The 12,940-nt window shown below is 42.0% G+C and overlaps 1 protein-coding gene across 8 annotated transcripts in view; it reads right to left on the reverse strand.

Annotated features, from left to right (window-relative positions):
• COBLL1 (cordon-bleu WH2 repeat protein like 1) overlaps positions 1–12,940 on the reverse strand; it is a 160,813-nt gene that overhangs the window by 59,087 nt on the left and 88,786 nt on the right. For 5 of the 8 annotated variants that reach the window (XM_053263119.1, XM_053263111.1, XM_053263160.1 and 2 more), the window contains exon 2: positions 5,675–5,860. In XM_053263119.1, coding sequence (XP_053119094.1) covers positions 5,675–5,766 — 92 coding nt within the window. In that variant the 5' untranslated portion in view covers positions 5,767–5,860. Of the gene's footprint in view, positions 1–5,674; positions 5,861–7,810; positions 7,867–12,940 lie in introns of those variants that run through there. The other 3 variants (XM_053263130.1, XM_053263169.1, XM_053263174.1) reach the window with 3 other exon arrangements.

A 12,940-nucleotide genomic window follows, 5' to 3' on the forward strand; every position in this document is an offset into this window, starting at 1 on the left:
TTTGTATTTTGCCCGGAAACCTATTGGCAGCCAGTGTAGCTCTATCAGCAAAAGGAGAAATATGGTATCTCCAAGATGACCCAGAGACCAACCTGGCCGCTGCATTCTGTACCAACTGGAGTTTCCAAACTACTTACATGTGGAATACCAATGAGACCTGCCTTTTGCTTTGCAAGCAAAGAGGCTGGAGCTTCAGGAACAACACTGTCCTAGCCATGGTTGTAACACTTAACAGCGGCTAAGGCAAACCATGGGAACAAAACCAGTTTAAATCACAATTTTATATTCTTGTTTGTAGCTAATACTTAATCATAGGTTAAGTATTCATACCAAATAGTAAAGCACTATCTCCACAGGACCTTAGGGAGGGAGCAGTTTTCAGAAGCATGAGACTGGTGCAGATACTCTTATGGAAAACACGTTCCTAACTAGCTCATATTGATCGTGTGCCACAGGAAACACAGAACTTCTTATTTTTATTATTATTATTATTATATTTATATCCCGCTCTTCCTCCAAGGAGCCCAGAGCGGTGTACTACATACTTGAGTTACTCCTCACAAGTAGGCTAGGCTGAGAGAGAAGTGACTGGCCCAGAGTCACTCAGCTAGTACCATGGCTGAATGGGGATTTGAACTTGGGTCTCCCCAGTCCTAGTCCAGCACTCTAACCACTACACCACGTGAAGCTGTCCTAGATCAAAAAAGACCATTGATCTGGTTAGCTCAGTACCGACTACACTGATTGGCAGCAGCTCTCCAAGTTTTAAGACAGGGGTCTTCCCCAATCTGTATGAACTCCTGAAAGCTGAAAAATGAGTCTGGCTCCTGCTGGAGATACGAGTGATTGAACTTGGCACCTTCTACATGCAAAGCAGATGGTCTTCCACTTAGCTACAGCCCCATCCGTAGTCACATGAAAATTAATCTCTCTCTATATATATTTCAGTATTTTTTATTTCCCACAAATATAATACATGATAAAACATACCTAGAGGCAGTGTTCCCTGTAAGAGGGATTCCCAGATGTTGTTGATTACAATTCCCATAATCCCCAGCCAAAGGTCATTACAGCTGGGAATGCTGGGAGTTGTAGACCACAACTTCTGAGAAACCCTCTTACAGGGAACACTGCCTAGAGGGCATATTAAAATGCTTCTACTATACATTGTAGTCTTTTTGTCTAAGTATCTCCATTCAATCTGTTCAGATAAAATCCAAACCATTCATGGTATCTGTTCCAATCAAGGTAAAGCTTTATTCCAAATAGTGCATACGTGCAAACTGGTAGCACTGCTGTCACAAAACACTTTTGCACAGAGCTTTCTGAACAACTAAACTAGATAAAAGTGGTAGAATGTCTCAACAATTGTAAAAACAACATTCCTACTTAGTTTAATCTTCTGTACAGAAGCTTACACTGTAGCTCTTAAGTTCCTCTGGGTCAACTCCGATAATGAATAACAGAGATTATGATGAAATAAGTTTTCCACCCCTAATTGGAGTCACTTACACAACTTCTCCCTGAATTATAAAAGGGCCTTGTTGAATTCAAGACTCAACAAAAAGTTTGACTGAGGACTATCATAAAAGCCAAATATTGCTTTTAAAATTACATCCCATATTTATCTCCCCAGGCCTACTTCTCCTGGTCAACTGCGGTGTCTGGTAGCTGCCTAGCAGGTCTCTTCAGTACATTCCTGAAGGTAGAGGGAGAGGGGGTTATGGTTCATTTGACATTGCACAGCAAGGCTGTTAATTGGTCTTCCTGAAATACATGTACAAGTAAGCCTTATTTTTTGACACTGGTATACAGAATAAATCATTATAAAATGATTTACCTACTAAAATAGCTTCTCAACAAATTTAAAGCAAGCAGACATCCCATTCAGTAGTTCATAGAATGACTGCTGCTTACTTGGTTAAAATTTAGGACACACTTCTAATTCTTGGTGGCTAAAAAAAATGGGTGGGGACCACCCTGATGCAACTGAAGACTAGCAAAATATACATATGGCGTCTTTGTATCTACTAGACAAACTGTAAAACAGCACAGTAGTACTTAAACCATTGCAAACCCCACATCACTTCTTAGAAGTCTTACTATGTTGAAGTTAGATTACGTGTATTCAGGAGCCACTTTATTTTAAAATGTTACCGTCTATGGTACTACTGAATCAATGTTTAAAATTCACTCAACCAAAAAGTCTAACACTGCAAAAAGACCAAAACCAATCACAGATTAATTCAATTTTTTAAAAAATAGAATTCATATTATTTTCTTCCCACTGCTTGACTGAATTTTCATTTTAATTACAAGTAGAATAGTCTAAAGTGAAAACCTGAAAATATCAAAACTACTAATAAACAAACGTTGAACTCTGGAGAAGATCTTTGGTTTCAGCACTTGTTCCAGAGTAAGAAATCTGTAGCCTGTATCCAGAGAGATCACCCTGATGCAAGAAAGCAAGGTAAAATGACGCAGTCCTACCCAGCTCCTATCTTCCACACAGTCACATATCCCTCCTCTCACCTAGTTGTTTGTTCCCACACAACTAAAAATTGGGAGCGTGCAGGGCTCCCAAACCTGGGTAAGACACTGGTCCTACCCAGTTTTCATTTGTGTGAACAGTCGCACTAAGTTATGACCTACACAATGCAAGGCAGGGCTGGGTGAGAGGGCTAGAAACCATCTCTCAGCTATGAAAAGGGCAATGGCCTTTCAGGCCTGAACAAATGTCCCCACATATTAGTCATACACTGCTTAGATATGAAAGCAGCAATGAGCAACCCCATCTATGATTCAAGGGCTCAGTAAGGCATGGAGTGTGTCTTTTTCTCCCCGCAAAAGAAAGCAGGGTATGAAAGCAAATTTCAGGATACATTATGGACCATAAGACAGTATTACTCAGCAGGAGACCAAGACCACAAAGCTTCAATGGCTTCAAATAGAGTTTGAGCATTTGGTAATCTAATAAATATGAGGATGAATTCTCAAGCCAGATCTTGTCCTCAAAGATGGACAATACTGTAGTTAATTTACAAACCTTAATGACAATGGCAAGAAAGTTTCTGAAGGCTTTTATAAGATTTCTTATCCTAGAAGAATTTCTTTCAACACACACTACATTCATAGACTGCATTATATTTTAAAATTATTTCACAGATTAAATGAAGTTTCATCCACAGGTCAAAACATGGGTTAATAGCAGCTTCTTTTCAAAAAGCTTTGTTCAGTATGTTCTTATTTAATCAGCCACATAAATCACTATTAAGTGTTATGCCTTAGCTTAGCTCAGCATCTAGAATGGGACTAGTCCTGCCACACTGTGGCTGTATAGCCTTTTTGCAAACTGGTTTGGAAATTCCCAAGTAGTTCATTTAAGTCACATACAATATGATGTACAGTATAGGAATAGTCTCACTCATTACAAAAATGGACTAAACACTCAGACTAATAATCGATAAAAGTAAATTGCGAGACTTACTCTTACTCACTCATTCTATCAAATATATTTCTAAGTTAAATTAATGTATATTCCAAGGTGTACTCCTTTAATGAAGGCCTGTTCAGCTTTTCATTCTATACGATAGATAGATAGACAGATAGATAGACAGACAAGACAGAAGGTATCATGAAGACATACAATAAAGGATGCTAATGTCACTCTGCATCATTATTTTTCAAAGTAAACCTTTAAAATATGAAAAAAGAACATTTTGAAAAAAGTTATCAAAACATACAAGCAAACAGGTCACAATGCTTGAAACTTATTTATTCGCTTAAATTGCTTTTTAAACCTCAACCCACACCTTGAGTTCAGAAAGCAGTTAGGAAATCTGGCACAATTCAATTTCAAAAACAGGAAATATAATTTGGAGGGTCCTGGAAGGGACACTCCCTGAAAGGAAGCTCTTGGGGGCGGGCGGGGATGCAGCCGAGTCAAAACATTATTTATAATTTCATATTTGCTTCAATGGAAAAGTGCTTCTATTCCAGAATGCTTTGGACTGCCTCCTTAACAATGTGGAGGATAAGGAGGAAAAGGAGGGATATCTGCTTTTGTTCAAGTCCTGGACAAGAAAGGGTGCAAAATCTCCCAAAGGTTTATTTTTAAGGCCCCAGAGAACTGAGCAGTCCTTGAACACCTTGCGCAGGGAAGCTCCCATCAAAGCTCCAGTCCTCGACCAGATTGAGATCAAGTTTTGGCAGACTCCCTCTGAAAGTCATCTCTCAATAATGAATTGGTCTTTGTAACAAGGATAGATACTTTTACAATTGACTCATATATGAGAGCAGCTACTTTCAATTATATAGACGATTTGGAAGGTTACATGCCTATATCATAACTGGAGACATATTTGTTATTTTTGTTGTCAAATCCTCATTGTATTTCATTAGCCATACCTCCCAGCCCACGTGACTGGTAATGTCCACAAGCCCAACTCCAACCTCAGTCCTGCCTATCATCATACTGGAAGGCGGGCTTACAAAGAGTATTTAAAAAGGGACTCTACCTACGCTTTAGCTCAGTCTGGCCAGGGAACTGCTTGGAGTTTTATCAGACAAGCTTAGCTCACTTGCTCCAACATTTGAATTTTACTTGAGCTGTGTGATGTGGCTTATCTCAAGGATTGCTCAGCCCACCCAAAGAGAGAGTGCAAGGCGCTGAGAGGGACGGTTGCATGCCGAGCCGAGCCGAGACTAGTGAGGAGGAGGGAAAGCATTGGAAAGCCAAGCAAAACCTGCAGCGGGGCCCCAGTGCTTGATCTCTCTTAAGCTCCAGCCTGGAGCCTCCAGGTGAGTGGGGCAGGGGGTGCAGCTGGGCCATGGGAGCTGCACTGCCACCAGGTGTGAGTAAGGGGTATTGTGTCCACTGACCCCACTCCCTTGCCAAGGGGTGGGGGTGGGGCTAGGAAGTACCCAGGAGGAGAGCTCCAGAGTGGTAATGGTGGGGGTAGTGGAATAGCAGCAAACTGCCCCGCCCCCTTGCATCTGATATCAGATACAGTGGGTGTGGCTTGGGGCACATGCGATGGAAAAACAAGGGGGCCCCTGTCTGCACTTTGTCTCCCAGCCGGCTGTAAGCTCGCTATGCCACTGATTTAAGAACAACTTTTGGAGAATTTTGTACAAATCTGTTGGAGTTATCAGAGTCCAGAAGTTGGACAAAAAACCAGCGGTCTGGTTTTCATATGTTAATGTGCCTGTTTTTAACCTGAGCTGATATTCCTTTGCATGAGTTCTAACACTTAGAACTCATGTAAAGAAATCACAGCTCAAACAAAAAAACAGCCACAGTCAGATTAACATATGAAGTTACATTGAGTCAGACCACTGGTTCAACCAATCACAGGATTGTCTACATTGACTGGCAGCAGCTCTTCAGTGTTTCAGAAGGTTCTTTCCCAGCCCTGTCTAGAGATACCAGGGATTAGACCCAAAACCTTCTGCATAGGAACCATGTATTCTGTCACTGAGCTAGGGCCACTCACAAATGCATGCACAAGTGCAGAACATCTGGATCACAGCCTTTATACATTTGGATTTCCAACACATCACTGACAATTAATCAAAATCCCCAATTTGGCAGTCCTCTTTGGCAGTCCAGGCTAGAATTAGTACTGAAGCACAAGTGCAAACCTGAACAATCTAGTATCTTTCTTCAACATACCTGCCATTAACAGTAGTAGACTTGATTACATCACCTGGGAGAATCACCGACAACTCAATGTCTCTGTCAATTATATTCTCTTCTTGATCCATGGTAAACTTTGTTAGTTCTGAATCATCGAAAGAAGAAAATTCAGTGATCTTTGTCCCAGACGGAGGACAAGGAGCTTTTGGCTTGGCTTTTCGTCTGAAAGAGAACAAGAATTGCAAAATTTAAAAATACGTAAAATGTAAATGGACAGAACAGTCCTGGCAAGAGAAGAAAGTATGCAAAAGGCTGATACTTAAGGCTCTACAGAAGCCTCATAAGATCTCTGAGCTAGCCTGTTGTGCATGTGTTATCCTGAGAGAGGAGAGCTGGTCTTGTGGTAGCAAGCATGACTTGTCCCCTTAGCTAAGCAGGGTCTGCCCTGGTTGCATATGAATGGGAGACTTGATGTGTGAGCACTGCAAGATATTCCCCTCAGGGGATGAAGCCGCTCTGGGAAGAGTAGAAGGTTCCAAGTTCCCTCCCTGGCTTCTCCAAGATAGGGCTGAGAGAGATTCCAGCCTGCAACCTTGGAGAAGCTGCTGCCAGTCTGTGAAGACAATACTGAGCTAGATAGACCAATGGTCTGACTCAGTATATGGCAGTTTCCTACGTTCCTGCAAAGCACAACTTAGGGAAGCTCTTGAGTAAAAAGCCATGCAATCCTGAGCTTGTCTGACAAAATTTAGCAAGACTCCCTGACCAGACTGAGCTAATAGTACAGAGGTCAAGTAATTCAAGGACTATTATGCAAACCACCCCAAGGGAAACGTTTTCTGAGCGACACTGAAATTTTTTCACTGTTAATCACATTAGCTTTTTTCCTTGCTAAACACAATTGCCTTTCCTTACCATAATACAATTTAACATTGTCTAAATAGAGTTTATCAAATTGCCCAAAACCTTATTTATTGTATTTGGGAGTTTACATCTGAATTTACTGAGTTGTCGTAGATGTAACAGATACTGGGTTTTTGTTGTTGTTTTACAGGTCAGATATTGAATAATAGTATAAGAATAAGTCGATATGTTGGCGATGTATAAGTAACATCTACAGGTAACGTAAGATCTCTCTTGCTTTTAAATATGTGCTTTTTACAAACTTTAAACAATGGCAAAATGACACCACCATACACATTTTCTTGTCAGAGCGGTAAACTACAGCAGTAAGCCTCAAAACTATTGAAATCTTATATCTATTTCTGAAAGAGCTGGAAACATTATGATTGTCACTAATGTACAACTGGAGCAACTGCAGGTGAGTGGGAGATACTTGCAGACTCTGGGTGACCCGCAGATATGGCAGCATTCAAAAAAAAATCTAAAGAAAAAACCTAAGGGGGCAAAACAACCACCACCCCACACTTCCCATGTAAGTAAATGGGACAGAACATTCATGGGCTCAAAGTGCAGTTGACAGACAAGCAGGTGAATGAGGAGCAGGGAAGGAGGACTTGAACAAAAGAAGTGGGGAGCTTCTCACTTGGAAGAATACGCCCTCAAAACAGTAACAACCCTTTCTGCTTCTGATGGGAAAGTGTGTATAAAACTCTTATTTTTCACCAGCCATTTCACAGTTTTGTGTTTCTGAGGGGGAAAGGGTTTGAAAAGGAGTTCGGACTGAGCAGCCCCTGCCCGGAATAAAACATCCACAAAATAGAGAAAAACAAAATCTGCATATGAAGTAAAACCCAAGTTACAGCAGGGATTCCTGTCTTTGCAGGCACAGGCTCAGATAACACATACACAACAGGAATATGCTATAATTTCTAAACTCCAGTAGCTATCAAGGGCTCACTACTACTTCTTGCTTTCTTGAAACGCTACCGTTTCAGAAAGGTATCATCAACATTCTCTGCTTGATGTGGCAGTCAGTGGTAGACTCCAATTACAATGTTGTCTTATTTTCTTCTCCATTTATTTTTACCCTGATACTCTCCCACTGCCCTACAAAAGTGCTCAGTGTTCGAGAAGCAGCTTACCAATGGAGGAGAGCCTGCTGCAAGCTTAAAAAAAAAAAACCCACTAAAAGATGGCTCTGTCTTTGTGGGCAGTGGCTACTGTAATGCTTCAGCTTCCCAGAGGCTGCCAGATAACACTTTTGCTCACCAGATGTTTCCTGTAGCGCTATGCAGTCATGACAGTCCAACAGGCTTGTCAGACCTGATATGCCCACTGTCATATGAGTTCCACAACGTGTTCCGCAACAATAGGATGGACCACTGACAGTCGGAACGCCAACAAAATTCCCTCCTAGCATTGTCGAACTGTCAAAGTTCTGACGTGCTTGCTGGACCCACCACTGCCCTAACCAGCAAAATGCTGAAACACTACAGCCGAATAAAACACTGCTGCTGCTGCCTGCAGACAGTGTCATTTTTAAGTACAAAAGAGCGGTGGGGTTACTGCTATTCACAATGAAGTGCTTCTGGAAACCACAAAATGTTAGTTGCTTTTGTGTTGGTCCCCTGCAAAAGTGATAAACCTCCCCCATTTTCAATGGTTGAGAAAGTGACAGTCAAAAATAGAGATGGAGTCTCAGCCCAACATTAGTCTTATTGGCTGCATTGTCCTAGGTTTACATTTGCTGAAACATAGAGGAGTTGCATCATACATTATCAAGCAACATCAATGAAATTGTTATGTGACAACAGATTGACTGTGCAGACCAATGTGTTTCTGTTTATAGAAAACACTGCACACTATGGAGGAGAGATAAATGAACACCTGGATCTGGAAATATTACCAGTCCTCCATTGAAAAGGACTGCATCTGATACAATGTGAGGTGTGATGTTTGTGTCTAATCTGTGATGGCTACATCACATACCCAAGTTACCAAATGATGACTTTAATGAAGTTATCAGTTTACAGAGGAGTAGCTGTGTTCATCTGTTGGGGCAAAAAGGACAAAGGGTTGGGGTACTTTTGTAGATTTATTTTAGCATATTTATTTAAAATATTTCTATACCGCCCAAAACCTACGTCTCTGGGTGGTTTACAATTGTACAGAGAATTCTCTTGATTAGAGAATTCAGCTTTCATTTAAGAACACTCAGTGGATACCTGAGCTGAAGGTTTTTGACAGCAGGGGAACACATATTAAAAACAGCTGGGAAATTCCTATCTATCTCAGTCTTGTCCACCCTGACTGGCAGCAGCTTCTCCAAGATCACAGGCCAGAGTTTCTCCCAGCCCCACCTGGAGCTGTCGCTGCCAGGAAGTGAACCCGGGACCCCCCGCATGCAAAGCAGATGCTCTGCCACCAAATATGTCCCCAGGATGCCGGAGGGCAGATGGACCGTGGCTGGCCCTTACAGAGGAAAGAGGGCAATGGTTGCCAGGTTGCATATGCTTTCATGGACTAGAGCCATCTTCATCAGATGCAAGTTGATGCTGCAGCCATCCAATGACAGCCATGTGCTTGTGAACTGTTCCTTATCCAACAAAAATCTTTTCACCTTCAGAAGTCCACATATGGAATCGAGGTCCATGAAATGTTAGGACAGTTGTATGAAACAATGCTCAACTTGAGCCTTGTCCCTTTTATTTTGAAACAAATCTCTTATCCTGAGGAGAATAGACTATTACAGTATTAAAATGAGTATGCCAATATTCACTAAAAATACACATCAGAAATGGAGAGGAAAAGCTTCACCTTCAGATATAGTCAGTATGAATAACCATGTTTATGGACAGCGATTAGTAACAAAACTGACCACACAAAATAGCGCCTGGTTATTTTAAATGCCTGTGCATCGACCTAAAACAATTTACTTTTCATGCAACCTCAAACACTTAGCACAAAACACACACAGGTTAAGCAAACAGGTAAGAACAAACAAATTTAAAAAAATCTTCCCTGAAAACACAAATATGAAGCAATTTAGCCCTGAAATCAAACAGCATGATTTACTTAACAGGAATGACCACGTAACTACTGAATTGTGAGAGACTGCCATGAGTTGTATCCTAAGGGGAAAAGTCATGACTAATTTAATTAAACCCCATTCAGTTCAATGAGACTTCATCATTACTTTCTCTGGATGCAACCCCATGTGTCAAATCTGTTTTGAAAAGTATAGAAAGGTTTAAAATGCTAACTCTTCATGCAGAGTAAACAACTCCTGAATTCCCTGTAAAAATCCAGTTTTCATGATACGTTTCGAACTCCATGGATTGTGATAAAACGTGATGATAATACATCTATGGGAAGAGAGTAGGTTCCTCCCTGGCATCTTCAGATAGGGCTGAGAGAGACTCCTGCCTGTAACCTTGGAGAAGCCGCTGCCAGTCTGTGTAGACCACCCTGCTCAACTTTGGCCCCCACAGCTGTTTTTGGACTACAACTCCCATAATCCCCAGCCAAAGTGGCCAATAGCTAGGGATTATGGGAGCTGTAGGCCAACATCTGCAGGAGGGCAGAAGTTGAGCAGGCCTGCTGTAGACAATACTGAGCTGGATGAATCAATGGCCTGACTCCTTATAAGGCAGATTCCTAAGTTCCTGTTTGCATGATAATGTGACTACTGCTGGATCACAACAAAGATTGATATAATTCTTCCTCATTTAAAAAAAAGTTCATTTAAACTTGTGTCTGAAGACAAATTATTAGGAACATAGGAAGCTGGCTGCCATATACTGAGTCAGACTATAGGTCCATCTAGCTCAGTATTGTCTACACAGACTGGCAGCAGCTTCTCCAAGGTTGTAGGCAGGAATCTCTCTCAGCCCTATCTTGTATGCTTTGTTAGTTTGTTGGTTCAATAAAAAAATCTTGTCCTAAAAAAAATATATTTTCCTATCTTGGAGATGCCAGGGAGGGAACCTGGAACCTTCTGCTCTTCCCAGAGAGGCTCCAACCCCTAAGGGGAATATCTTACAGTACTCACACATCAAGTCTCCCATTCATAAGCAACCCAGGCAGACCCTGCTTAACTAAGGGGACTAGTCATGCTTCCTACCACAAGACCAATGCTATTGTTTGCATTTACAAGATGACACTCACAGGTATCACACAAAACATATTTTAAAAGGTTAAATAAATGATTGTTTGATAGTAGGATTATATTCAAATACAGCCAAATTAAAATATTTAGCACTAGTAGATGAGGGACCATAGTTGACAGAGAGAAGTCATTTTGTGTAGATTACACTTATAGGAGAGTTCAAGAAATTAAATACATGTAATAGAATTTTTTATTAATGACATGCAAAAGAGAGAACAGTTTCAAATTTGTAGGGTTTCAACTTCAAACATTATTCATTTTATGAATTACTGACATAAATGGTAAATTTCAATCATCGTAAATTTGAATCTGAGAAACAGCTTCTGCTTCTCTTGGGCATGATGTCTTGGAATTATTGAATTATTATTGAGTGTTAAAAATCTGTTGAGAACTCCCACTCCCCCCTCCCCACACACACAATATCTTGCCTGCAGGACAAACCAGGTGTCGCACCAAATGGACTCCCCAGTTAGATCAAACTATGAAGGAGCTAATGGCCGAGGAAACCCTACAGAGTTACCAGCTAGACCTAACACCAGCAGATCCCTCACGTGACCCCCTGGAGACTTACAAAACCCTAGTCCATGTGCTACAAAAGCATCTGAGCCATAAGGCCGATCCCCCTGCAAAGCTTCCTGTACACCCATCAAAAACATGGTTTGACAAGGACTGTGTTGACGCCAGGAAAGCTCTTGTTTCTGCCTACTTGTATCCACAAATCCAGTACGGGAATCAACCCTGCAATAGCCCTCCCATGCCTCCTCAGCCTTAAGAAGCAATATAAACACCTACTGATACTCAACAGAGAGGCAATGAAGGCCACTTTGTCATGGCTCATTCTGGCGAGCAGAGCAAAGGACTCAGCTCTATTCTGGCGCATCATGACCAAGCATGTTGGCAATGCCTCGACCCAGTTATTCACCCATATCCCATCAAAGATCTGAGAAATGCACTTTAAGAAGTTGTACGACGACCCCACTGCATAAGGTGGCTCCCCTCTACCAGATGTGGAGGACTTGCCCAGGTGACCACCGGTCCCTACGGCCGAAATCGAGTCTCTCATCTCCCTAACCAGAGCGGGGAAAGGCCCCGGGGAAGATCTCATCCACCCAGAGCTTTTAAAGAATAATACATTTATTTATTTACATTTTATACCCTGCTCTTCCTCCAAAGAGGCCAGAGCAGTGTACTACGTACTTAAGTTCCTCCTCATAACAACCCTGTGAAGTAGGTTAGGCTGAGAGAGAAGTGACTGGCCCAGAGTCACCCAGCAAGAATCATGGCTGAATGGGGATTTGAACTCGGGTCTCCCTGGTCCTAGTCCAGTACTCTAACCATTACACCAAGCTAAAGAGTAGTGGACTCCAGTCTTGGCCTCACTTTTCACCTAAATTGACACCCAAAAAGGGGAGAAAGGATGACCCCGCCAACTACAGGCCCGTCAGCTTGCTCAACACCAACAGCAAGCTTTATGTTAGACATCTGCATGAAAAACTTAAGGACTGGCTAGACCAAGAAAATCTGATTGCAGAGGAACAAGCCGGCTTCAGAGAGGATAGATCCACGACTGATCAATGCCTGGTACTTCAGCACTGCATTGAAAAATATTCTTCTAACAACTCTGCCTCTCTTTACGCTGCCTTTATTGATCTCAAGGCTGCCTTCAATTCCATCTCCGGAGTCAAACTATGGGAGAAGTTGGAAGCCTCCTTGATCAACCTACGCCTACTTTACCTGATCCATACCCTTCATGCAGATACAACCCTCAAGGTAAGGTGCAACCCACAAGGGCACCTCACAAACCCTGTCCTGACACAGAAGGGAGTTAAACAAGGATGCATCCTGGCCCTGCTCCTTTTCAACTTTTTCATCAATGACATGGTGAGACATCCTAGTAGCCCAGACCTCCCCACCCCCACCAAAGCTGGTGGATAAGAGTATCTCTTCCCTGTTCTATTCCAACAATGCCACAATTCTATCTAGGACACCGATAGGCCTCAGAAGAGGGGTGGCGGTCCTAGCTCACTACTGCATACTCAATCAACTAGAAATCAATGATAAAAAAACCCAAAGTTATGAACTTCATCAGGAGACCCAAGACTCGCCCCTGGAGTATAAATGGCCACAAGATCGAGCAGGTTACCTGTTTCATATATCTGGGAGTGGTCCTGCAAACCTCCTGCTCAAGAAAGGCCCACTGAAAACTTGTTTCCCTCATTGCACAGAGGACT

Source organism: Hemicordylus capensis, chromosome 1, assembly GCF_027244095.1.
Source record: "Hemicordylus capensis ecotype Gifberg chromosome 1, rHemCap1.1.pri, whole genome shotgun sequence".
Lineage (NCBI taxonomy): Eukaryota > Metazoa > Chordata > Lepidosauria > Squamata > Cordylidae > Hemicordylus > Hemicordylus capensis.